This window comes from Syngnathus acus, chromosome 13 (assembly GCF_901709675.1).
Source record: "Syngnathus acus chromosome 13, fSynAcu1.2, whole genome shotgun sequence".
Classification (NCBI taxonomy): Eukaryota; Metazoa; Chordata; class Actinopteri; order Syngnathiformes; family Syngnathidae; genus Syngnathus; species Syngnathus acus.
In genome coordinates this window covers 10,365,356-10,390,912 of record NC_051098.1, presented here as the reverse complement: position 1 = coordinate 10,390,912, position 25,557 = coordinate 10,365,356, and the positions used below count along the sequence as shown (strand labels likewise).

Sequence of the window (25,557 nt, the reverse complement as noted above, 5' to 3'; positions counted from 1 at the left end):
AAGAAGCTCAGCTGATCGAGTAACGAGAGGGGCGGGGCCGCCTCCCGCCCCCCTCGACGCCTACTCAAGTCACTTATCACGGGGATGGAGTCTGTAGATGGGCAACACAGTCGTCCAGCTTGTTCAAACTTAACAACCGCTGCTGTCATGAGGGGTCCGTCTCTTTTCCAGTAATGCGCCGTGTGCCGACACGGTGGTCGCTCCACGATGAACCGGTACCGGGCTGGAAGCAACGCGAAGCCCGCCTGGTTCCTGGCTGTGACTTGTTTGATCAGCGTGCGCACTGCCTGCGGCTCTCCGCTGCTTGACCCGGAGGTACTCGCTCACTGTTTTTACCTCATAACGCCTTGTTGGTTTTATTTTTTTAGCTCCGAACTTGTTAACCAAATGTGTCACGTTTATTTTATAAGCGAGCACTTAATTTTATTGATACAAAGTTTGTAAAGAAATTAACGTCAAGCATACCTTCATCGTTTCTGAATGGCCGACATTAGTATGACGTTATTTTGTATTTGTGACCCACCCCGTTACAATTTCGGAGCTCTCCTGGGTCTTCATTACCCCTAACCGTCACGCCAACACAGGAAATGCACTTGCTGTTGCCTTGATTGTGGCTGTAGTTAACTTTTTCCAAATCTTCCAGTATAACACAATAATACCCAAAAGTATGCTCAATAATGCAAACACAAAACACATCACAAGATAGTAAAGTATTGTGTTTGTTAATCTGCAGTTTTAAATAGCAGACGGTTTTTGCACAAAACATTCAAGACCCCTGGTAGAAAGCAAATAAAATGGTGAAGGCCTCCAAAATAAATTAATGTATTTTATTGGTCACATTCATGGCCAAAGTTGTGAAATTATTTATTATGGTCTCACAATAACTTTTGAATGAGGGTGTGGAGACTTTGACTCTGTTTTGCTTTTCGAGCCTCATCTCTGTGTTTTGGTTTTACCACTGCTCCTGCATGCTTACTTCTCCCCGCCATTAAACAATACCCTCTGGCATCATTCTTTGCGTGTAGACAGACAAAGGGACACTTATATTGCACACATTCTTTCAACCACATCTGTAATCATCAAGCCTGTGTTAGTGTCTGAGCAAGCACCGTGATTAACAAACCCAATGCATCACTGTCTCTTACCATGTACCAAGTTCCACCTTATATTGTGTTTGCGTGCTTTCATATGTGATTCATTCAATACAATTCTGATGGGTGGTCTGGTTACACACCATAAAACAGATTCCATCTTCATTGGGGAATGCAATTCTTACTTTATTTACTCGTGGGATCATTTGGGGGGAAATGGTGTAATTTAAAACTAAAGGTTTCGAAATAAACAATATAATGACTTTTTGTTTTGTGATATCAATTGCAGGTATTTCTAGAAAAATATGGCTACCTTCATGATGACAACTTCATTCACAATGCTGTTGAGATGCAGGCAGCGATCCGGTAAGTTCCTTCCCTCATAGCCACACAATCATGATGTAATGTGACAGATTTATTTGTGGCGATGAGAGCCAAATTGTACCCTGTGCTAATCAGTGGGTGGAGGCTCGACATGGTAAAAGGCCCCCAAGCTCTGTAAAACCCTCCGCTCACTCATATCCAAACTACAAACCTCTCCTGAACCCTTCTTGAACCATCCAAGAATTTCAGGAACCTCGCCTTCTGGGCTGCTCGCTTGCTTGTCATTACACAGTAATGGAAAAAGATTGAACATGCTCACAGGTAGGCTTAGACTTGGCCTCGGTTAAATAAAACTATGCAGTTGTTTGGCTGCAGGGCAATTCTTGTTATTAAAATATTTTTTGAAGAAAGTTCAACGTGTAACTAATTCTGCATTATGCAAACATGTGCTCTCTTCTCAGGGAGTTCCAGCGGTTGTCTCGCCTACCCGTGACAGGTGAATTAGACAGCGCCACCCTCAGGCAGATGGCCGAGCCTCGCTGCGGCGTGTCGGATAAGGGCAGCCAACAGGTGTGGGCCCAGAGGGTAAACGTCATCTTCACTGCAAGGAGTTCTGCAGCAGGACCACCGTGGCGCCGTAGGAAGCGCTTCGCACTAAAAGGTTGTGTGTTTATTGTCAAAGATGGGGGCGGTTTTGTCCTGGTCATGTGTGTGTGCATGTTGTACGCTTGTGTGCTGGGCCTTCAGGGAAATATCCTAATGTTCTGCTTTGAGTGTCCAGCATGTAAAAAGAATTTACGGCCGGGAAGGTCAGTGCAATTCAACATGACTAAACACTGCCGCGTGTTTAATGGCAGTTTGTAACGACCCTGAAACGGGAAATTTCTTGCAGATGTTTTTAAATAATGTCCTCTGCTGCTTGCTTAGTGTACTTTAAATAACATTAGTGATGGTTGCACTTGCCTGCTCTCCTAAAAGTTTGCACATGCACATTTCCTGCCCAAAAATTAGAACATCAAGACAAACAGCCATTCACATGGACAGAAATGGTCATTTCAAATAATACTCTGTGAAGTTTGACTTTTAAATTGATTAATTCAGATATATCGCCACCCTCTTTATTAAAAATGATAGAAGTCATATTTGGACCCGCCCTAAAGAAAAAAATTAATTCTACACCTGCAATTAAATTAAATATATCAAATATAGTGTTATCAGTATTTGGTTAATTTTTCGTGTTTTCTAAAAAAACAAACAAAAACAAACAAACCAAAAAAAAGATTCAGGCTATTATTTTAGCAAGGTGAAAATTGCTATAAAATTTTGGTCAAAAGGTTTTTCATGGTATTAAAAAAATTAATTAATACACTTTTTTGGACATCATCCTAATAATATCTCCTGAGAATGGGTTGGAGTGTTTATGCCCCTCTTGCCTTTCCTCACATCTCCTCTGGGAGTGCCCTTGAGTATGGTTGCCTTGGAAACCAGCGGTTTGTTGCTGCAGCCTTGTGATGTGTGAAGTCGTCACATTCCCCAGTGGCACATAAAGAGTTGGCTAATGTTTGGGGAATGCATTGATGGCTGATGTGCAGCTCGTTGCCTCTTCATGTTGGTACCTGACATGTTCCATCTGGCAAACACATTCAACAATGTTTTGCTCAACTGTCTCCGTGGCCGTGGTTGCATCACAGCCTCCATGTATGCAAGCAATCGGTTCTTTGAGTCTTTTATACAATGCTGGATGTGGATGTATTTTGTTTCAAGTGAGCAGTCGCTAGTATAACCAAGGGGGACTCCATTTAAGTCTCAAAACTTAATTTAAATAATTTCAAGTAGTCCACTACAGAGCTGAAATGGTATGACTAATATTACAAAGCTGTAATTATAAGTCCAATTATGTTGACCTGTAGCCATAAAAATCAGTTGTGTGGATTACATAGAATCAAAATTAAATTTAAATTGATTAAAAGATTGATTGAAATTGATTTAAAACATTTCCCGGAATGCACATAATAGTGCATAACTAGTATTAATTAGTGTAGTATACTAAAACTAGCGCTCCTCAGGAACACAACATGCTTTCACTTGCACTGATTTCTCTCTGTGTGAATGCTGCCACCGCCTCTGAGCAAGTAGCAAAACAAACCTTGACTTGTGTGCTGCGCTGGATTTGGATTTGGATTCCCACTAATATTTACAGAGCTAACATTCCACCCACCCACGTCTTAGATAAGTGCTACGAAAGTGATAAGTGTATATGGGAACCTTGAAGCGATCGCTGCTTGGGCCCTAATAATGAGAATATATTTATATAGCACCTTTCAAGTAGTCCAGTACAAAGTGCTTTACAAACAAATCAAAATACATAAAAGCGATTGAACACACATGAGGAAATTAGGGAATTAAACATACCAATATTTAGTAAGTTTAATTTAATTTAAAATTTTCTCAGTCCTCTTTCTCCTCCACTTTCCACAAAGTTAAGTCAGTTAAGTTCACACGTCAGCCGTCAGATCGTACCCAAACAATAACTCCTGTTATCTGATCATCGGGGTCACTTCTTAATGTCAGCGATTCATTGCAATTGCTTCCATAAGGGAAGTGGAGGAATGTCGTGTGTATCCGACTTCCTGGCTTCACAGCTGTCCACGGGGACCTCGCGGTGGGCGAGAGAGAAGGCGCCTGGACTCAAATCATACATCTACTTATCACCCCCCACCCTCGCCTTTTGGCAGCTTGTTTTTTTTTTTGTTCTGTGTTCTTTAGGCAACTGTGTAATGTCACTTTTTTTTTATGTCATTCAGCAATTGGTTGCGACCCTAATGTGATTTTTTTTTTTAAATTACAAACAAATGTGTTTGTCTAGTGGCCCAACACCAGATACATAAATCTCACTTAAAAGCGTAAACCTTCATTGAAAATCAATGACAATTTAAAACAATGCGGAGTTATAATGGAGATAAAGTTGCACATTTTGATCATGTACTTGAAGCTTTTCAGTAAGAGGTCATCATAATAATGTATTAGCCTCTACTTCCATGAAGGAGGACTGTTACGTCATGCAACTTGACAACTGCCAGAACCTGCTCTGGTGCAGAGCCACATAATGTACAGTGGACAAATCAACCTTGAGTTGAGATACTCAAATCTTGAAGTCATACTTTCTTAAACAATTCCTTGCCCACCGCTAGCAACATGTAAATCTAAAGATTGTTTCCTGTCATGTAGCCGCTTTGTCTGCGTACTGCGGGATGTGTACGACATGCCTGGCTGCATTTGTATGTTTGCTCCGGTTGCAGATTGCCGTGTTGTGTACACTGCAGGATTGCTTGTGTAAATGAAAGAGCATCTGAATGTCCCACGTTTCCGCCACCTCTATTTCGTATGTTTATGACCGCATGCACTTAGAGGATGTGTGAGCTGTGATTAAGACATTTAGTCTGCTTTTACAGATAATATTTCATATTGAACTTGCATGTCTCATTTGTTTTCGATTGTGTAGCCGATAAGTGGTACAAGCATCACCTGACCTACCAGATTGTAAACTGGCCAAGGCACCTGTCTCTGGGCTCAGTGCGACTGGCAGTGAACGCCGCTTTCCAGCTGTGGAGCAATGTGTCAGGCCTGGCGTTCCAGGAGGCCCCCCAAGGGCCCGCAGACATCCGGTTGGCCTTTTACGAGGGCGAGCACAACGACGGGACCGGCAATGCCTTTGACGGGCCAGGTCTGGGACAAAGTGAATTTCCTCCTCATAATTGCCAAGGGTAGATATTAGAACCTCCGCAATGGATGGAATTTACAGTCTTCTCCATTTTGATTTTGTACAGTATCGTTTGTTTTAGTTGTGTTCACAACAAATGTTATCTCAAGGTACTTTACATATAGTGTAGGCTTAGAAACAATATGTTCCAGTGAAGTGGAATGAGAGGGAGAAAATGTGACCTTGTGTGACATCGTTGCCTTTCAGGAGGAACCCTGGCTCACGCCTTCCTGCCCCGCCGAGGGGAGGCCCACTTTGACAAAGCCGAGAGGTGGACCCTAAATGGACACAAGGGTCATAATCTGTTCATGGTGATGGCCCACGAGATCGGACACACTCTGGGTCTGGAGCACTCGCCCGTGCGTCACGCCCTTATGTCGCCGTACTATAAGAAGCTGGGTCGCAATCTGGTCATGAGCTGGGACGACATCCTGGCTGTGCAGCAGCTGTACGGTGAGATGTTCAACTAAACATTTGACACTTGAGACCAGATTATCATTAGTCCATGATACAGAATACCGTTTGTGACCATTTTGCTCAGGTAACAGTTGGCAAAAGGTGGACTTTATTTTTTATTTAAAATTTTTAATGTATAGATTTTATATATTTGTTTGTACTCTCGTAAATTGAATTACAAAATGTAAATGAAATTACAAAATGTAAATGGCATATACGCCATTTTATTTATTTTTCAATATTTAAAAAAAAAAAAAATTTGTCTTTACTTTCCTTTTTATTTATTTTTCCTTCTGGCAGTTCTGGTCCTCCATAGTATAATATAGTCATAAATAAGCACTATTAATTTCCAAATTACAATATAAAACAATAGGCGATTGGACATTCTGTTGTCTGCCTCCTAAAATGCTAGTGAGCACGCCACCTGACATTTAGTGCACAGTTCAAATCGTAATTTTACGACATACTGCCCTGAAGCTATTATGATGTTTGAAACGCGTTCATTCTTGTTTGTTAATTCAGAAACACAGACAGACACACAAAACAACTTTCTGGTGAGGTGAAATTGTTGTTTTCTTCCCAATGTTTTAAAACAAGCCAAGACATCTCTCCTCTTTTCTTGAAGTAGCTAAACAGTTCTTCCAAGTGTTTGTGTTCAGGTGCAATCCAGCTGATGGCTTTTATTTTCTTCACGAAATCCACCGTGTTGATTTTCGTTCTCTTTTTTGTGCAGTGTCACGTGTGCACATTGCAGCTGCTTCCACTTCAAATGTAAACTGACAAAGACAAGAAACACAGCTGTGGACATGTCAAAGCTGCTTCCAGCTGTGTATGTGCGCTTGAATAGTAACTAAACAAAGATGTGAGGCGATGACAATACACCTGTGTGTCTGGTGTTGCTGACCTCCACATTGCACACAGTAAAAAAAAAAAAAAAAAAAATGGAAGCGTACAGTCCTTATAAGACAATGTTATGTTTGCACTTTTTTATTTCAGCTTTGTTGGGCAACATCACAGTAAAGTTACAACCCCTACTCTAAGCCCTTTTCAGGATCCTTGGCAATTTTCAAAAGTTTGATGCATTCTTTGATGCATGTTTCAGGTAAGCCGCCGGGTGATCGGCTGGTGCGTCTCCCAGGTGAGGTTCTGCACGCTGCCCTGCAGGAGTGGGAGTTCATGGATGTCCACAAGGCTGATGAGGGCAGCGGTCCGCCTCACTACTGCCGGTCTGGTGTGTTTGATGCCATTACTGTGGGTGAGTTATGACTAGGAATGAGATGGAACTATCATCACTCACAAAGTATATTGCCTTATATGGTCCTGTTTGAATTTTTAGCAGTGTAGCAGTATCTACCAACCCCAGTTGGGATGTTTAAAAAAAATGAGAATCTGTTTCAATCTATATTCAATTGAATACACTACAGAGACAAGGTATTTAGCAAGAACAGGGAATAATTCCACCTTCAACAATGTCCCAAATGCTTATCCAAGGAAAGGTAATGTAACACCCATGGCCTGTCTGACTCAGCTGTCTTTTAAGCATTGTGCATGCATTAAAAAAAAAAAAAAGTGAATAAAAAAAAAAGAAACAGCACTCCTTTTGAACATGAACTATTTTGTCCTTGTAGTGCATTTAAATGTAGGTTAAAACGAATTGGCAAGTCATTGCTTTCTGTATTTATTAACGTTGGTGGTTGGTAGTAGTGCTACTGCGCCCTCTGCTGGGAAAACTATATAATGACAATTTTGAATCATACGTACTGTAGTATTGAATTAGCCAAAAAATAAAATAAAAGCTATACATCATCTGGAGAATATCTACGCGCTATACGTGGTCATTTAAAAACAAAAGTCTTACATTGTCACTTTTTTTTTTTTTTTTTTTACAAAATAAAAGCCTTATGGTCATTCTTCAAGTCATACCATAGATGATCAATGTTTTTTTACAAATAAAAAAGCTCTTAGTATATATGGTCCTTATTAAAATTAAAGCCTTATTTTTCACGGTCACTTAAATTTTTATTTTTTTTTAAAAATCAGTTTTTGAAATGAGTATTTTGCATGAGTTTATTTTGTAGGGTCACCGAATGCTGCTGTCTATCCCAGTCAATTTCCTCAATAATGTTATTGTGTTGAAACCAGACCCAAACGGGACAGTGATGGTGTTCCGAGGCAGCGCGTACTGGAGCGTGTCAGCAGAGGGGCGCGTGAGCGGCCCGCTGCCTCTCCGTCAGCGTTGGGCTGAACTCCCATCGGCCATCGAAGCGGCCACCTTCTCACCTCTGGACACGAAGTGGTACTTCTTTAAAGGTACTTGCTTCATTTTTGGAATAATGTTGATGCATTGTTGTGTAGGTCTGCTTGAAAGCAGTAATTGTTGTCTTTTTGTCAGGGAGGCGTGTGTGGCGCTACACGGGCCAAGTACTTGACACAGGCTTCCCCCGGCAAAGCACTGATTTGGGCCTACCTCGCCACTTGGATTGCACCTTTTTCTATGCCCCTCTGGGTCATATGGTACTCCTTAAGGGCTCCCGCTATTTTGTTCTTAACCTGCAAACCCTGAGCCCAGAGCTGTACTATCCTCGCAAGCTAAAAGACTGGACTGGTGTGCCGCAGGGTACCAACGGGGCGTTGAGCCGTCCAGATGGGCGCCTCTACCTTTTCAGGGAGCGACACTTCTGGAGGTTTGACCCAGTAAAAGTGCGAGTCACCAGAGTGGGCCAGTGGGCCAAAGAGCTGAGTTGGACTGGTTGTAGTGAAGCTACTCAGAGCAATGAAATTCTTTGACCAGTAGAGGGAGCGTTACTAAGTGCTTTATCTTGTTTTCTGGGACATTTGAAGTAGTGATGTGCATTCCAGTTCTTTTAAGTGAACTGATTCTTTAATCAGTTCACTCAAAAGATTCGTTCAAACGAAATTTACTTATTATTATTATTCATATTATTTTAATAAACATTAAAACCTGTTAAAACTTGTCTGGTGTTTTATTCCTTGTTTTTATTTTTTTGGGCATGAAAACAAAAATCTGACATTTGGTTAACTGCTTTATATGACAATAAGTATGTGTTTTACGTTGTGTAATTTGTGTTGGTGTCCCCCGAAATAAAGAGCAAGTATTCAAATACACATTCTTGACGCGTACAAAAAATGCATAAAGTTATTGGGTACACCTGAAAATGGTGGTGTACCTAATGGAGTGTCCGTGTGACGTCACAGATCAACCAGCCAATCAGGAGGTGGGGGTGAGGGCGGGTGTGGCACTTTCAGTTCAGCTTTGGCCATGATTTTTCCCTAATGAAGTGGCCTGTTATTAGGTACACCTGAAAATGGCGGCGTACCTAAAGGAGTGTCTGTGTGACGTCACAGATCAAACAGCCAATCAGAAAGTGGGGGTGAGGGCGGGTGTGGCACTTTTCACTTTCAATTAAGCTTTGGCCATGATTTTTCCCTAATGTACTGGCCTGTTATTAGGTACACTTGAAAATGGCGGTGTACCTAATGGAGTGCCCAAGTGACGTCACAGATCAAACAGCCAATCAGAAAGTGGGGGTGAGGGCGGGTGTGGCACATTTCACTTAAACCAGGGGTGTCGACCTCCGGTCCTCGAGGGGCCGCGTTCCAATATGTTTTCCAGGTTACCCTCGTTAAACACACCTGCGTGAAAAGTTTTAGCTCCTTTCACGTTCCGCAGGAGCTAAAACTTTTCACGCAGGTGCACTTAACGAGGGAATCACACGGACACTCCATTAGGTACACCGCCATTTTCAAGTGTACCTAACAACAGGCCACTTTATTAGGGAAATATCATGGTCAAAGGTCACAGGTGTCAAGCTCTAGTCCACTGGGCCGCGTTCCAATATGTTTTCCAAGTTACCCTCGTTAAACACACCTGCGTGAAAAGTTTTAGCTACTTTCACCTTCTGCAGGAGCTAAAACTTTTCACGCAGGTGCACTTAACGAGGGAATCACACAGACACTCCATTAGGTACACCGCCATTTTCAAGTGTACCTAATAACAGGCCACTTTATTAGGGAAATATCATGGTCAAAGGTCACAGGTGTCAAGCTCTAGTCCTCTGGGCCGCGTTCCAATATGTTTTCCAAGTTACCCTCGTTAAACACACCTGCGTGAAAAGTTTTAGCTACTTTCACCTTCTGCAGGAGCTAAAACTTTTCACGCAGGTGCACTTAACGACGGTATCACACGGACACTCCATTAGGTACACCGCCATTTTCAAGTGTACCTAATAACAGGCCACTTTATTAGGGAAATATCATGGTCAAAGGTCACAGGTGTCAAGCTCTAGTCCTCTGGGCCGCGTTCCAATATGTTTCCCAAGTTACCCTCGTTAAACACACCTGCGTGAAAAGTTTTAGCTACTTTCACCTTCTGCAGGAGCTAAAACTTTTCACGCAGGTGCACTTAACGAGGGTATCACACGGACACTCCATTAGGTACACCGCCATTTTCAAGTGTACCTAATAACAGGCCACTTTATTAGGGAAATATCATGGTCAAAGGTCACAGGTGTCAAGCTCTAGTCCTCTAGGCCGCGTTCCAATATGTTTTCCAGGTTACCCTCGTTAAACACACCTGCGTGAAAAGTTTTAGCTCCTTTCACGTTCCGCAGGAGCTAAAACTTTTCACGCAGGTGCACTTAACGAGGGAATCACACGGACACTCCATTAGGTACACCGCCATTTTCAAGTGTACCTAAGAACAGGCCACTTTATTAGGGAAATATCATGGTCAAAGGTCACAGGTGTCAAGCTCTAGTCCTCTGGGCCGCGTTCCAATATGTTTTCCAGGTTACCCTCGTTAAGCACACCTGCGTGAAATGTTTTAGCTCCTTTCACGTTCTGCAGGAGCTAAAACTTTTCACGCAGGTGCACTTAACGAGGGAATCACACGGACACTCCATTAGGTACACCGCCATTTTCAAGTGTACCTAACAACAGGCCACTTTATTAGGGAAATATCATGGTCAAAGGTCACAGGTGTCAAGCTCTAGTCCTTGGGGCCGCGTTCCAATATGTTTTCCAAGTTACCCTCGTTAAACATATGTTTGAACGATGGTGTAGACCTTGCACTTCAATGAACACGAGTTGCTCCAACCATGTCACACATTAATATTTGAAAGACTTTATTTGATGGACATGTATAATACTAGTCTGTTGGTGTACAATTTGACACAACTTAGCAAACATAACTGTGAAGAGTACTACAACAATAAGGTCTAGTTTTGAAGGTTAAGAAGCAGCACTTTGAAAACAATGATTAATGTACAAGCACAAGTTAGCAAACAATACTTGACATCAATAGTCACAAAAATTAATTTGTGGTAGACCTATGAAATAAATAAAAATATATTTTATTTGTCTATGTCTCTCAGCTGGCCTGGGAATGCCTTGGGATCCCCCGGGATGAGCTAGATGAAGTGGCTGGGGAGAGAGAAGTCTGGGAGTCCCTCCTGAAGCTGCTGCCCCCGCAACCCGACCCCGGATAAGCGGAAGAAGATGGATGGATGGATGGATGTTTTATCTTGTCATCCATTTCTAACAGTTCATATTGAAAGACAGTCTATTACACCCGCAAAGTTGGTCATCGGGTGCATTTTTTGTTCACAATGTATGTTACACATCTAAACATATAAACAATACAATTTATTACATATAAGAACAAATACTGCAAGAATTTATTTTTGTACAAACACTTTTATCTAATTTCCATGACACAGCTGCTGTGCTGTTTTTGTTTGTCTGTTGTTATAAAGAGTTTAGAAATTATTTCCTATTCACAGAATAAAACATTCAAACACATCATTAGTTCCATCTAGCTACCCAAATCTCTTGGACCACCCATTTTCTATAGTGCTTCTGATTAAGGTCACAACCTGAGGGTCCGATGAGCCGATGTCAGTTGACTTTGAGCAAGAAAAGGGTACAAACAATAACTTGCACAATAACATTAGAGCAAGTTGGACTGAAAACTGCCACTGCCAGGAGTTGAGCAGGCACTTCCCAAGTCATCTGTATTAACCATTGCGTCCCCAACGACTTGCTAAAAAAAAGAATGTATGTAATCATACCGGTAAAACTTGTGGGATATTAATAATGTACAGTTGGAGGTGGGATTTGTACCTTGAACTCCTTGGACAATGGGTAGGCAGCCCTACCTACCGGCGTCTTCAGATGAAGAACTCAACGGCCGGATCCTCGGAATTTGCATGCGATGACGGCTGGTTGGCAAAAACCACTGCGGCAGTGCCACCGGCCTCGACGTAACAGGAACCAGTCGCACGGGGCGATCTTAAATTCCTGACATTGTCGGCACAAGGGGCACAAGAGGGGCTCCACGATTTGGCTGAGGGTGTCCGAGCCTGACACGAACTCAAATGCTCCACCGATGAAGAGCGAGTCACGTCAGCGGTCACAGCGATCCCTGTGTCCACATTGGTCTCCCCCTCCTCTTCGTCCTCCTCCGGCAGTAGACCGGACAGCGAACGGGTGAGTGAGGGGCGCAGGGGGGAATCGGAGGAAGGGGGCAGGGCCGGGCTGCTGCGCTGGGATGAATAGCAAGAGCTGCCCGGAGGAGAGCTGCAGCGGCTACCTGATCCTTGGCTCCCCGGAAGCTTCTCTGGAGTGGTCTCTCCCATGACTTTTGGGCCTGCGCACAAGTCACGGCCACTCAGGACAAGCCACATTGATGCATCTTGGTGACTGCAGCTTTCTTACCATGTTTGTGACTTTGCCAGGCTGGCGGAGAGTGGAGGTTGTTGCTTGGTGAAAGGTTTCGGCCGTGTCCTCCGCTCTTCAGCTGCATGGCCCGGGGAGGCACGGCGGGACAGGTGAGGGGGAAAGCACAGGTCAAAGGTGGCTTGGCTTGGGTTATGGTTTTCACCTGCAGTGCAAAAGCAATAGAGGGATTACAATCGAGGGATTTTCAAGCAAGATAAGTAAGCGGACATGCAGAATTAACAAACACGCATCCAACATACGGCAGCTTTGAGGGCTTGTGACTGACACACATGAACGCATACGGAACGCATTCTTGGCCCGGTGGATTGTCAAAACTGAGTTGTGAGCTTTTCTTGACCAACCTGGAAGAGAACCTTGTTTCCATCCAGGTCTTCAGTCTGCCAGCGTGAGGTGCTGATCGGCGTACACGGGTTGGGCAACAGAGGGACCAACTGGCCGATTTCATCCACACAAAACTGTAGCACGGCAGAGTTGCATGGCTCCACGCGGACCCCCGCTGACACCTGCTTGATTGCCAGCTGCAGGCTAAGGCCAGGCTCTGTATGGACCAAGAAAGCACATCGTTGACAAACCCGGATCCAAAAATCCAAGTTAGCCATGAAGAATGTGGCGTCTTGCCCGTGTGGAGGGTGAACCAGCAGAAGCCTGTCTTCTGCTCCTCGGCCTGTTGCTGCAGCACCGTCTCATAGAAGCGCACGGCGTCGTCGTAGTTATCGTAGGCGCTGTAGAGCGTCACACGCAGGATCTCCCCGCCACAGTGCACCGGGCGGACGCCCCACACGGGCATCCCCGCGCCCAGGCTGTAAAAGTCCCGACTGGGCAAGAGGTAGGGCCGCAGCAGGGCGTTGACGGCCGAGCTGCCAGAAGAGATGTGGAGCCCGGCTGGTTTGTTGCCAGAGGTCTCAGTGTGGTGGTACTGCCAGGGTGGCCGCTGGAAAAAGTCCAGAACTTTGAGGATTCGCTCTTCTCCATAGGCCTCGTGGAGAAAGAAAGTGATTGCCAGAGAAGGGGAGCCTAGAAAACAAAATAGAAAGCCATTTATATGGGGAGGTGATTGGTGAACGGAAAGTGTGTAATTTAATTGTAACCTAACGAGTATTCCTCCATCCATTTTTATAACCTGAAAGATGTCGTCTTTCTAAGCAAACCAAAATCATTGATAATGCTGTATTTTAACAAATTGGGTACTCATGGAGGTTATCAATACCAACTGCTGGTACCTGCCACCAATGAAAGAAAAGAAAAAACGACTTCACTGGTTCTTCTATATCAAACAAATTATTTTAGGTGTATTTACCTGTATGTACAACGAAAAGAAAAAACTATTTTTCTGCAGTAGTTGGTGGCATGCTGCACCAGTATGACTTCAGCCAATCAAGGTGTGCATCAGAAAGTTTTTGTTAAAGTAATTGTATGTATCAAAAAGTACTGAAGTATCGATACTCGGTAAATGCTCATACTGGCATCGGTCTGAAAAAAATGGTCTGGAACATTTGCCTTTAGACCGTATAATGCATGCAGTGAAACAGTTCATTCAAAACAGCAAACAAAACGTGGGGTTGAGGACTTAAGCACAGAAGCTCGGCATGACCCCTACCAGCTTGCGGACCGAGACGAGCCTGGCCTCTATGGGGTGAAGCCCTCTCAGACACGTGGAAGATGTGGAGGCTCGGGCAGAGCCAGCGGAGCAAACGGTCCAGGCTGTGCTGCAGCAGCAGAGACTCGCCAGGGTTGGCCAGCAGATGCAGGTTGAGAACTAAGAGACGCTGCTGGACGTGCTCGCGGGCTCGCCGGCTCATCAGCTCAGCTAAGCAAGAGAAATTCAAATATGAGTCAGTGGGAGCTCCATGCAAATATTAAACAAAGTTTTCTACCACATGAAACATAATTATCACAATGCTACTTTTAGCATTACAATATTTCAAAAGCTTATCACATAAATGCCATTGATGTTTGTGTAAAATTTCAAAATGTAAATAAAATCTCATGATAATCACACAAAATTAGCCTCTCCAGTTAAGCTGTTCAGGTTGGAGGAACAATTAAGGACACTTACCGGTAGTTGTTGACATCCTACTGGAGTCGGAGCTAAAATCAAACATAAAAACATAATTTAAAGTTTTGAAAACAATGTGCCTCCATCTTGTGGCTTTGGACACCTGCCGCTTCGGTCAGGTCGCCATGACAACAACGCATTGTTCGCTATCAGGAGCTCGTAAACTTCAACAACAACGAATTTAAATGCAAACAATGCGTACACAAGAAGGCGACATACGCTTTAAACGCGGAGACGGGGGTAAAGATAACTTTCTAATGCTGCAAGCAAATGGAAGGCGATTCGACAAAGTTACTTTCCATTGTGGCTGCGGTCAAACAGCGAAATTGACTAGCCTTCGCTAGCCCGAAGCTACCTTCAAGCGAACCACAAGCAACGGCTTCAACTCACTTGGCACTTTCAGCTCCAGAGTCCACGTTATCATCTTTCTTTCTCTTAAACAGCACCGCTTTTGACAACATGTCTTAGCACAGCATTCACACGCAGCGAGGACTGCTGACACGCTGCGGTGCAAGAAGAGCGCATCCTGGATGATTTCTTCCAGAACCGACCGACGACTGACCGCTGCTTGTTGCTCCAAAGAATGGGAGCAGAAGTGGGGCGATGACGTCACTGGGCAACCAGACACCGTTCCGTTCAACTAACACACTGTAATGTTATTAACTCGACTCGCCCGCAAAAAGAAAAATGGTACGAATCGTCCATGTTGAGTTATAGTTGAGGCTGGGCGAAAGGAGGCGGCTTGAAGTGTTAAAGCCGTTGTTAACACGGCGAACAGATGGCGCGCGACGAGACAAAAGAGTCCAGACGGCATGTACAGATTGAAAAGTGCATGGAAGCCTTCATCCTAAAGCCATTGTTAAGACCTGGCTAAGAGCATTACAGCCGAATTTTAGCTCGCTTTTCGGAGAACTTTAGTTACCACGTTCATCGACCATAACATTAGGTATATCAACACTTGGAAAGCAAAAAGCCTCGTTACTTCAATAACCACTCTGTGGGAGAAGTTTGGGATGATGGAAAATATTTCAAACGTTGGTTATTTGATTTTTTTCTCCTGTCTTGCCGCTAAATAAAAAGCTAATAAAACAATTACTACATTAAAGGTTGAACCTATACATTAATCAAGGAATAATTTAAGGTAGATGGAATTTGTACTTCCTTTATTTAGCTTTTTAATTTCACATCCACTGACTTTTGCCAACATTTGCTTGACCTTGTGACTTCCTTTGGTAAAGTGGAATATTTGTATACAAGTTAATTCAGTGTTTTTAAAAATTTCAACCGTGACTAGTGTACTTGAAAACAAACCGTTACCGAGTTGCACTTGGTTTGTGAGATTCCCGCAGAGCTTCTCCATTGTAGTCAGATGAATGGGTGGCTCTCTCTTTATGGACATTTAATTGATGGTTGCAAAGGCATTTGACATGTTCTCAGCCCTTCATGTTGGAAGAAGCTCAAAAGAGAGAACATTTGTTTTATTCTACATTTATTATGATGAAAACAAGGCCCTGTACAATCCACCTTTGCAGTGAGTACAATAATTATTTTACAATTTGTACACATTAGAACATGGTGCTCATTAGGTTCCACCCATTCAAAATGCAACCAAGGATGAACACACACACGCACACGAAATTATTGAAACCTGCACCACAGGGATTTAGCCATTCAGAAAGCTGGCGCCATTTTGTGGTCACTCATACAGGCCTGAGTCATATGCTGTGATGAACCAAAACATCTTAAGGGACTTTATAACTGTCTAATACCCATGAAGGAACCGGGTGATAAAAATGTGGTGGTATAGCCTCTGAAAAATATTGTATGTGACATTGGCGTTTAACAGCATAAGAGGAGCAATGAACTACTTTCAGGCATTGAACAATCTCAAAAACAAACCGATTTGCAAAATAAATTAAGCACTTGTCAAGTTTTCTCAAGTACTCAAAGTGAATTTGACTGCCATTCGCTGTAAGCCAGTAAACACTTTGCCCTCTTTGCTCCACTCCTACGAGAGGGGAAAGAGTGTCTGTACAGCCATTGTTGTGCCACAAAACACAAACATAACACAGACATCAACAATTAAACAGGGGCGTGAATGCAAACGTTTTCTGAAGTCTCTGTGTAGCCACAACATGTCTGCTTAGTAACCACCGAGCAACACTCCTCCTCCAACCTTTTGAACAAAAAGGCTTTCAAAATTCTCTCCAAAGGCCACAAGAAACATACTTTTGTACAAAACCAGAACTTGCGGCCGTTTTTGTTAGCAGAAGAAATCTAATATTGCTAGAAAACTTCCCCATCGTTTGCATGATATTTTTTTTTCTCCTAACATTTTTTATGGAAGAAAAGTTAAACTTCCCAGTGTATCCCAGAATCAACGATGAGAGCACTTCCAAGTTCACTCAAACGCATAGCAGTCCACAAAAACAAGGCTCGCTGTTTCTCCCGTCTCTATGGTGCACTGAATTCACGTGGTTTACGCTACATAGGTGTACACTTTGCGGTCCTCCGGCGTTCGTGCCAAATATTCCCTCTCAATGAGTCCTTCAATACGCTTCTTGATGACTACGGGACTGGGGAGGAATCGTGCTCGCAACTGCTGTGTGACCTGAGGAGTAAACACAATAAACAGTGAGTAGAAGCTCAAAGGTGCTTTTTCTCTTGAGGAGGCTAACGCTAACTCACCTCTGCTACTAGGACATTGTGCTGCATTTTCTTCCTCGACTTCATGATGCGAACAATAGCAGCTTCAATCTCATGCTTCCTGTCATCGTCCACCTTCTGTCGGGTCTCTTTTCTCTCTGGGTCGGACTCCCCTTGTTTAGCAGCCACTAGGGGGCAGACATGACAAGTGTAGGGTTAGTACTCAAGGATGACGTTGAAAAGTATTTCACTAGCTTTGAATTGACTTGATGCATCAAGAAAAATCTGTGCTCCTGAATAGCACAGCTCTTATTTACTTAACAGAGAGGTGTACCTGTCTGGATTTTGACCCGGTGCAGTTTGGAGGTAAACTGGTCATTGACTGTAAACACGTGACCATTCTCAATCTCCTTGGACTTGGGCTCCTTGGTGAGTACTCTCTGAGTGGGCTTTCCACAGGCCAGCGACTGCAGCGCCCGCACCAGCTCCCTCTCTGGAATATCTGTCTCCTGCTGGATCTCCTACACGGTTGAGAGACCAACAGATGGTCGCACACATTAGAGTCCATATGCAAAGTCCAGAATCAGCCATAAAAACACAACACATCTATGTTCTTAAACTTGTGTAAACGAGGGGGGAAAAAAACCGGAAGGACAATTGATGACCTCAAAGGTGGATTTCTCTCTGTTGTTGAACAGCATAAGGATGGTCATCTGGAAGGTGGACACCTGCAAGATATGCTTCCTGGTGTTGGAACCAGTTACTTGGGCTCCCCCAACGCCGACCTCTGACCCATCCTCCTGTTGACACAAATTCTGTTATCACTTTAAAACACAGCAGCTATCCATTTGGTCTCTTACAACATTTTTTTCCCTATTTTAAAATTAGTTAACATTAGAGGTTGAATTTTACTCAGCTAGCTGTACAGTATCATTGGAAGGAGAACATGCATGTGAGGCTGCCTCTACGATGCATGACATACAAATTAGTTGCATATAATCCATCAACTGTGCGACCAGGAACAGAGCGTGAGAAAAGTCAAGAAAAATGTAGAAATCAAGCAACGTTGATGGTCCTTGAAACTCTTTGACTGTGTTTTACACATACCTTTTTAATGGGCCCATAGAAGGTGGCGTTTAGATCCGCAGAGCCCATGTGGTGCTGCAGTGTGAGTTGTCTGCCGCTGTGCTTCCCAAGATAAAACCTGCATGCAGAATGAAGTCACATGAGGTAAATGTCAGAGCAGCCACGGTGGCTTGGTTTATCTCCTTGATCAAACTCCACCGGTTGTACAATCTGATCCAATTCCAGCCATCTCGTGTTGGATGATTTCAATCATTACATTTAAACAATGCTTAAATGTTAACAAAATGGGGAGAAAAAGGCAGAGAAAATGACCCGTTCCACGGACTGACCTTCTGAAGACTTCAAAAGCATGTCGAGGTGAAGGGGGGATATTGCATTTGGGTGTTGCCGACTGTGTCGGCCAGTAGCCTGTTGTCAACACCCTCACAGTGAGATCGACCCCTCCGAGAGACACCTGGGGTTCAAACACAGGTGGACGATTCACTTGCCGCTAAAGGCAATTGCATTTAATATGACTTTATGCCTTTACATAAAGCGCTAGGTTATAATGTATTGCCGAGAGGTTGAATTGTGGCGCTATGGGTCTGCTCACCCCGGTGGTCTGCAGATGTTGTCTAAATTCGTCCATGGTGGTGTTGGAGATGCTCATATCTCGGAACATGCCTTCCAGTTTAGATGTGAACTGACAGCCACACTCAGTCTGAGAAAGAATGACCAAAAGGATTAGGCTTGGAAATGGTACATAATACTTTATGAAATGCAATTGGCTGAGTATTGCGTATGCATTTTGTTCCCTAAATTATTCTGTTGTATTTGCAATATAGAGGGGGAAAAAATTAACAGATGTCCAAAGTCAAATCTTACATCCATGCTGGTATATGTCACACACCTTGAGTTTGGAGATCATGTTCTTCTCCGAGTCATCCGACACGCTCTTGTTGGTGAGCAGCCTGCGGGCCAGATGTTGCTTGTAGTAGCGCTCAAACACATCCTTCTCCTGCATGAAGCGGAACAGCACCATGGCCTTGTCCAGTATGGACTCCACCTCCTGCTCGGTCAGCTGGAGAAAAGCAAAACAAAATGAGCGCGACGACTCTTGTGAACAACGAGGCGACAATCGCGCTCACCCCTTTTACTCCTTTTTTCAGTTTGTCGTCGATGAACAGTGAGAGGTACTCAGGCGAGCGCGAGTTGAGGTTGAGGAAGTACTCAAAGTCGCCAGCGATCGTTTGTTTGAAGAGACGGTCGTTACTGAAAGATTCCTGGAGGAAGCGGTCAAAACGCAGCTTCAGGTCCAGTAAGCCCTGTGGGAAGGAGAGAGAAGCGAGAGGGCATACAATCAAAGAGACGGTAACCTCACATACTGCTAGAAAACACCATACCCAAAATACCCAAGCTCATTTAAACGACGCAACGTGGGAGTTAGACACCAAATTGTTTAGAGGCCACATAATTCGGGGCCGTTGGATCCCAGTTGGATTCTGTTTTGAGGTTTAGAGAAGACTTAAGATCCTGGAATGGATTGGCACGCAGTATTTAAGATTGAACAAAACACATGTCTTAACGTTGACTTGACTTCTTTTGTTTATAACCACAATATGAGAGCGACTCAGACTCTCTGACTCAGGTCATAAACGCACTCAAACCTACTGAACACCCATGCTTCATTAAAATCGCATTTACGCTAGTATTAGATATAATTAAAAACCGCGGCTTCCGTTTTATTGGCTGGGATATGTAAATGCCGGCAAGTTTGAGTGGCAGTGTGTTGCTAAGGTGTACCTGGATGTAGTCCACAGGGTTCTTCCCTTCTCCCTCCTCGGACACGAGAGCCTTGCCTTGCTCCCGAAGGTACGAGCTCATGCACTCGCACATGGTCTTCAGTCCGTTTGGCACTCGACTGAACAGCTTGTACATACATGCCAGATCTGGGGATTGACGGACCACATACATTAGAAAGGAAATTGTAGCAGCTGACAAGCACTTTTAACAGAAAAAAAGGTTGCTAATTTGTGAAAATTCAGAATATAGTGAAGCTAAAACTCATTGTTTGCTCTCCGATCAGTCAGATTATAGGACTATGTACGTCTGATGTAAAGAGCGCCATTTTTTTCCCTGCCTCTTCTCCTCACTCATGGGCTTCTTGTGAGGAAATCCAGTAGGCGCTGCATTTGGTTTGAGCCTGACACATCACTGAGCACTCTCATGAGATCATAGCCGTGGGTCGTTGAGCAGGCGGACTCTTCCAACCACATCCTCCCACTGTTTTCTTGACTTTCTTTCCTTAGTAAAACTATGGAGGCTGCCCTCGTTTAATTCTCCTTTGACTAAAAATGACACTTAAACACTCCACAATTGAGCATTTGGAGACTTTTTTGGCTGTTGCTAGCAGCTGAAACAGTTCACTTACCGTCAGTCTTGCCATTCTTGAGCATGTGGACCAAACCAGAGTTCTCCATCTCCACAATTGTCTTCATGTGCTTGGATATGAGCTCCCGCTCCACTACCTTGACAATGGGCTCCTCTGTGGATTTATCGAGGCAGTGCATCACCCGCTCAATCTCCTCGTTAATCCTGGCCTCCACCTTCTTTATGTACACACTTGCACTGTTTTCTGCAAGGAACTTCTGGCTCTCCATCTGAGAGAAACATGAAATGCAACGTTAGTGTTCCTCATATTTTTTCCCTTTTTTCTTTCACCTATTCACTCCAATATTTCTGTTAAATGATTGTGTTCAATAAAAAATAGTGTGATTTTATGACATTATAGAAATAGCCCCAAAACAAATATTTGGAGAGGTATGATATCGAGTGAACAGCACAGCACGGTAGACCATTGTATTGATTTGACAGACCTGGAAAAACTCTGCCGACATTTCCAAGAAAGGTGCTTCAAAGTCCTCTTCATAAACTGATCTGCCTTCAAGACCAAGGATCATCAACATTTGGCAGGCATTTCTGATGGCGCCCCTAATGGAGATCAGAAGCGGAGCAACCATTAGATCCATTGCCATTAGCGCCACATCAGTTCTGTTCACTCAAAGATAAGAGACGTAATTGCACAAAATGATTCTACCTGTCCACCACCTCCCCCTTCCTTTCACGTGCGATCATGTCCAGTAGGGTTTGTCGAAGGTGGTCTCTGATACAGCCGTAGCGGACAACCTGATCTCTAAATATGATGAGACCCAAATTGTAGACATTCTCTACATTATTCTGCTGCACATATACTCGGTCCTGTGAAGAAGTAGAAAACAAAGAAGTGTGTTTTTCATGTGCAAACTCAGTGGCGGGCAGTTTCCAGGTGCTCGGTCGATGAGGCTCAAAAAAACATCACCAACTGACCATGTACATTAGGATGTCCCGGATCATCACCATTGCAGTTTGGTGATCATTCCAAGCCTGATTTAGGGTTTGGAGGAAGTTATTGTTCAGAGAATTGAGAACATCTTCTCGTACCTTTGAGGAGGAAAACACAAAAAAAAGGAAATTAAAATGGGGATGTTTGCGCATGCTATGAAGTGGTTGTGACCACATTTGAAGAGAACATAGCAATGTCTTCCTTAAAAGAGATGACACTTTGCTATATCTTACAACTGCACTAGCAGACATTCAGCAGTGTGATAGGAGTCCCTGCAGTGTGACTCAGCAGAAAAGAAAAAAAAAAAAAGAAAAAAAAATTCAAACGTCACAGCAGATTTTAAGGTCACGCTGACCTCTGCTATTTCTTTCCTACTGGAGTGTTGATGAATAATCACAGGTGCTCCTTCAGTTTCCTGAGATCAAACTACACAACCCATTTTCACATCCGCACAAGAAGATCTGATTAGGCAGTCAAGAGGAATATAGTTTTCGTAATAAATGGAAAAAGTCTGTCATGAAAATGTGCGGACCTACTGTGTGGAAAAAGTGACAACCATGTGTATCTTACTTTGTTGATCAGATGTTCTGTGACAACCTCCCGCAGGCCGGTGTAAAGCTTCTCTCCATGTTTGTGGAGCACCATGGTGTAAGCGTTTCTGTACAGCTCCTCAAAGCTCAAACCACTGTTGTTCTTCCTCTGAATCTCCTGAATGGCATTCTTCAGGAGGTCCCATATATTGTTCACATACTTCTCATCCATGGTCATCTGCAAGGTAATATATATGTCAATGTTTTCGTACTTTTATGCCAACATTTAGAAGTGAATCAAAGTACCTTTAATAATAATTTGTATGTTTTGTCATAATTAGCGATATTTATGTTCAAACATGGATCAGGTTAATGTCGCAACTTTTTCCCATAAATCTCTGCTAGTGTAAGCGTTTTTAAATGATAATTTCTAGAGCGTTCATAGAAAATCACCATGAGAGCTATTTTTACAATAGCCCCAAAGGCTATTCATGTGGTGGTCGTGAGCAACCTGGTGCCCGCAGGCACCACAATGGTGACCCTTGATTTAGTGTTTAATTACCTAACATACATGATAAGGGAGCTTTTGCATTCAATCGTCTGACTTAACTCACCTTAATTCATTCTCAGATTGTTCTTACTAATGTTGTCCAAACATTTGGTATTGGTTGGTTTATTGAACATACAAACCTAACATAAAATGTTTAAAATCATGCAAAGGGTGAAAAAAAATCATCCATTATAGATCTAATATTCTTTACATGTTCAAAGGGAGTAGTTGGCCCCACCCCCAGTCTTGTATTTATACAATTATATATGTATATTATATTCATACAACTCCTTTGTACACAATTAACTCATCTTAATTAAACTAACAGTAAACAACGTTCACTAATAAACAGACAGTTGCCTGTTGTTGCCGAAAACATTTGTCCAACCATCCATTTTCTTTGACGCCTATCCTCACCTGGGTCACGAGTGAGCTGGAGCCTATCCCAGCTGATTTTGGCGTACATCATGGACCAGTTGCCAGTCAATTGCAGAGCACATATAAACCAAACCATACACACTGACAATTAAGGAATACATTGTGGGTCTCCAATTAACCTATGATGCATGTTTTTAGAACGTGGGAGGAAGTGCAAAATAGCACAAGAACATGGAGACCAGGGCAAAATTTACATCTGAAGGCCAGAGACTAAATTCCAACCCTAACCTTTGGACAACTGTGTTGACCACATACGCCACCATTTTACCGATTGTGAAGATTAATCACAAAACGATTTCGAATGTGAGCTGAATGCCTGAATGATAAATCCAACTGCGATTTCCTTTTTTTGAAGAGGAGGGGGGGGCATTCACACCTTTACTGTAGCTTGCCAAGAAACAAGCCCATACATACACGATACCACTGGGCCTTATCAACAGGTTCACCCAGATCAAGTTAACGACAGTTAGTGTGAGGCCACGGTCACGCAGTTCGAGCCATCAATAGAACACTAACAGCAGCCAGAAATCCATTTGGATGATATACAAGCTCCCTCAGCGAGTTCCACGAATGAATTTCTACTTTATGTTAAATGAGGTCAGCCGAATACTCCGATGACTTGCAGACAAAGGGAGTGTCAGGTGGACGGTTAAGATTCCTCCAACACCACTGCAATTCGAAAATATCGATCTACTGAGTTAGTATCTTGTGTCCATTACAGATTTTACAAGCCCAAAACGATGCTAACTGCTCAAATCATTGTTAGCATCGATCTAAATGTTGTGACGCCTGTTTATTCATGTACGTCGCTGATGTGCAACCTGACATGATAGCGCACATATGTCAGTTATAATAAACGCTCAAATAAAGTTGTATCGACGTTGGGCATTTTATTGTCAAAGCCAAAATATAACCAAAACAACAAGTATCACGAGTCAAGCTAGCGTTAGCGTCAACGACCCATCCGAGCGGCGAGCTAACATTAGAGAGCTTTTTAAGCTAATAGACAAAATAACAGACATGAAACGCTTTGATTAAAGGGGCCCCAATATAACAATCCACACATGTCAGCAAACGAGCTACAATATGTGTGTGGCGAGAGACGACATTTGACGGTGCCGCTGTTTACTTCTAGTCATCTCCAGCTCAGCTGGTTAGCTTCTTAGCTAGCAGCCAGCAGCCTCAAACCACGGCAATCGAGTCAACCCCAGGCGGACGGGCATGGCATCGTCTCCGGCATCCACTTACAGGAAAGGCCCGTATCCTCATTTTGGTGTCCTTCTTGGTACTGCCTTTGCTGAGATTGGACATGGTTGCCTCGTCCGTGGGCTCTGTATTCACATTAAAAAGTTCTCCAGGGAGGGACGGGGCGACTACTGGTTACCGGAGCCGCCGACTAGCTTTCACTCGACCTCGGAGCTCTGCGTCCCGGCGCAGTAAGTTTATTGTTGACAGCCAAATTCACTAGTAGTACTTGGCTCAGCAATGGCGGACGAGCTACAAGTCTCATTGCGCAGAGCTCACGCGCTCCAATTCACGCGAGACCTGCAGCAACATTGCAATATTGAATATGTATGTACGTATTTTTCTACATCATTTGTACCAGACGTTGACGTTACATACGTTGGTATGGTTATTGCATTCAAATACCATTTAAGTTTTTTTTACCTGATGGTTGAATTTTTTTACTCAAATTGCACAAGTATCATCTGCAGCTCTGCAGTATCGTATTGTTAATGTAATTATTTCACGCTATTAAACCAATTATCTGCAGTGAGAAGTATAAATACTTCGTTACTGTATTGAAGTAGTTGTTTTATTTCAGGTATCTACGCTACTGCATTAAGTGGATTTATTTTCCAACGGACTTTTACATTTCCTCAGTTGATAACAGATACAGTATCTGTACTTTCTACTCCTTACTTTGTCAAAATAGGCTTGTAATTGTTCAATATGCCTAGATGACAACATGACGTAAAAAGACGAAAAAAAAGACAAAATTAAAAAGCTTTGTGATGTGTAATCAGAAAAAGTGCTTACAGCGTATATTGGCAGTTTAAGTGAAATAATTATCAAATTGCATTGTTTGGGGAAAAATACGCTCATATAGAAATATGATCAAATTAGTGTCATAGTTTAGCCACTTCAAAGCTCTTATTTTTCCCTCAGGCGTAATTCTCAGGCTTGCGGCATGGCCATTTAATGTTGCTTGCTAAAGCAAATCTTGTGCATAAACCTCTACAATTTTTGCTAAACTTGACCATTTCATTTATACATCAACTTGAACTGCTATCCTTGACTTTTAATTTTAAGATGGATTATCAATTTGTTGTGATGAGGTCATTATTTATATCGTTTTATGGCCCTCTGAGGGAAACCCTAACTACACCACTGACTTAAAAGAATAATACAAAAAATATTTGGAGTCACTAATGTTAACACCTTTCATCACATTTATTCCACAAATGAACTAAGTCATCCATTTGCCGCCCATCCCAAG

General features: G+C 43.1%; 3 protein-coding genes across 5 annotated transcripts; 1 reads left to right on the top strand and 2 right to left on the bottom strand.

The window, feature by feature from the left end:
- The first annotated feature begins 64 nt into the window (after positions 1-64).
- Positions 65-16,475, top strand: mmp28 (matrix metallopeptidase 28). 2 transcript variants are annotated; one of them, XM_037268580.1, is made up of 11 exons: positions 65-315; positions 1,381-1,457; positions 1,877-2,076; positions 4,918-5,139; positions 5,383-5,628; positions 6,734-6,886; positions 7,774-7,941; positions 8,024-8,204; positions 11,140-11,146; positions 13,089-13,099; positions 16,464-16,475. In XM_037268580.1, coding segments are annotated over exons 1-11 (1,374 nt in total). In that variant the 5' UTR covers positions 65-207; the 3' UTR covers positions 16,465-16,475. The 2 variants fall into 2 exon arrangements, with proteins under 2 accessions (XP_037124475.1, XP_037124474.1); XM_037268579.1 differs by lacking the exons at positions 11,140-11,146; positions 13,089-13,099; positions 16,464-16,475 and having other exon boundaries at positions 66-315; positions 8,024-8,541.
- On the bottom strand, positions 11,219-15,189 carry LOC119132986 (protein FAM124B). The gene is made up of 8 exons (XM_037268581.1): positions 14,837-15,189; positions 14,447-14,478; positions 13,988-14,197; positions 13,009-13,404; positions 12,732-12,928; positions 12,367-12,532; positions 11,805-12,298; positions 11,219-11,683 (listed from the first exon to the last, which is right to left on the bottom strand). The coding sequence occupies exons 1-7, from the start codon at positions 14,905-14,907 to the stop codon at positions 11,820-11,822; spliced, it is 1,551 nt and encodes a 516-aa protein (XP_037124476.1). The 5' UTR covers positions 14,908-15,189; the 3' UTR covers positions 11,219-11,683; positions 11,805-11,819.
- On the bottom strand, positions 15,919-24,574 carry cul3b (cullin 3b). 2 transcript variants are annotated; one of them, XM_037268577.1, is made up of 16 exons: positions 24,306-24,574; positions 22,110-22,307; positions 21,524-21,637; positions 21,255-21,415; positions 21,034-21,148; positions 20,589-20,817; positions 19,961-20,106; positions 19,306-19,482; positions 19,068-19,238; positions 18,771-18,878; positions 18,508-18,632; positions 18,200-18,296; positions 17,758-17,907; positions 17,427-17,613; positions 17,135-17,280; positions 15,919-17,057 (listed from the first exon to the last, which is right to left on the bottom strand). In XM_037268577.1, the coding sequence occupies exons 1-16, from the start codon at positions 24,366-24,368 to the stop codon at positions 16,926-16,928; spliced, it is 2,319 nt and encodes a 772-aa protein (XP_037124472.1). In that variant the 5' UTR covers positions 24,369-24,574; the 3' UTR covers positions 15,919-16,925. The 2 variants fall into 2 exon arrangements, with proteins under 2 accessions (XP_037124472.1, XP_037124473.1); XM_037268578.1 differs by having other exon boundaries at positions 17,758-17,892.
- Between the last annotated feature and the right edge of the window lie 983 nt (positions 24,575-25,557).

Excerpts from the sequence above, each read along its gene's own strand:
- mmp28 (XM_037268579.1), top strand. The coding sequence starts at position 208 with ATGAACCGGTACCGGGCTGGAAGCAACGCGAAGCCCGCCTGGTTCCTG. Across the intron at positions 316-1,380 it reads CTCCGCTGCTTGACCCGGAG|GTATTTCTAGAAAAATATGG; the intron begins GTACTCGCTCAC and ends TATCAATTGCAG. Across the intron at positions 6,887-7,773 it reads GTTTGATGCCATTACTGTGG|ACCCAAACGGGACAGTGATG; the intron begins GTGAGTTATGAC and ends TGTTGAAACCAG.
- LOC119132986 (XM_037268581.1), bottom strand. The coding sequence starts at position 14,907 with ATGTTGTCAAAAGCGGTGCTGTTTAAGAGAAAGAAAGATGATAACGTG. Across the intron at positions 14,198-14,446 it reads TAGGATGTCAACAACTACCG|CTGAGCTGATGAGCCGGCGA; the intron begins GTAAGTGTCCTT and ends TCTCTTGCTTAG. Across the intron at positions 12,929-13,008 it reads CTGGTTCACCCTCCACACGG|AGCCTGGCCTTAGCCTGCAG; the intron begins GCAAGACGCCAC and ends TGGTCCATACAG.
- cul3b (XM_037268577.1), bottom strand. The coding sequence starts at position 24,368 with ATGTCCAATCTCAGCAAAGGCAGTACCAAGAAGGACACCAAAATGAGG. Across the intron at positions 18,297-18,507 it reads GCTTTTGAAGTCTTCAGAAG|GTTTTATCTTGGGAAGCACA; the intron begins GTCAGTCCGTGG and ends TTCTGCATGCAG. Across the intron at positions 17,058-17,134 it reads ACAATGTCCTAGTAGCAGAG|GTCACACAGCAGTTGCGAGC; the intron begins GTGAGTTAGCGT and ends TTTACTCCTCAG.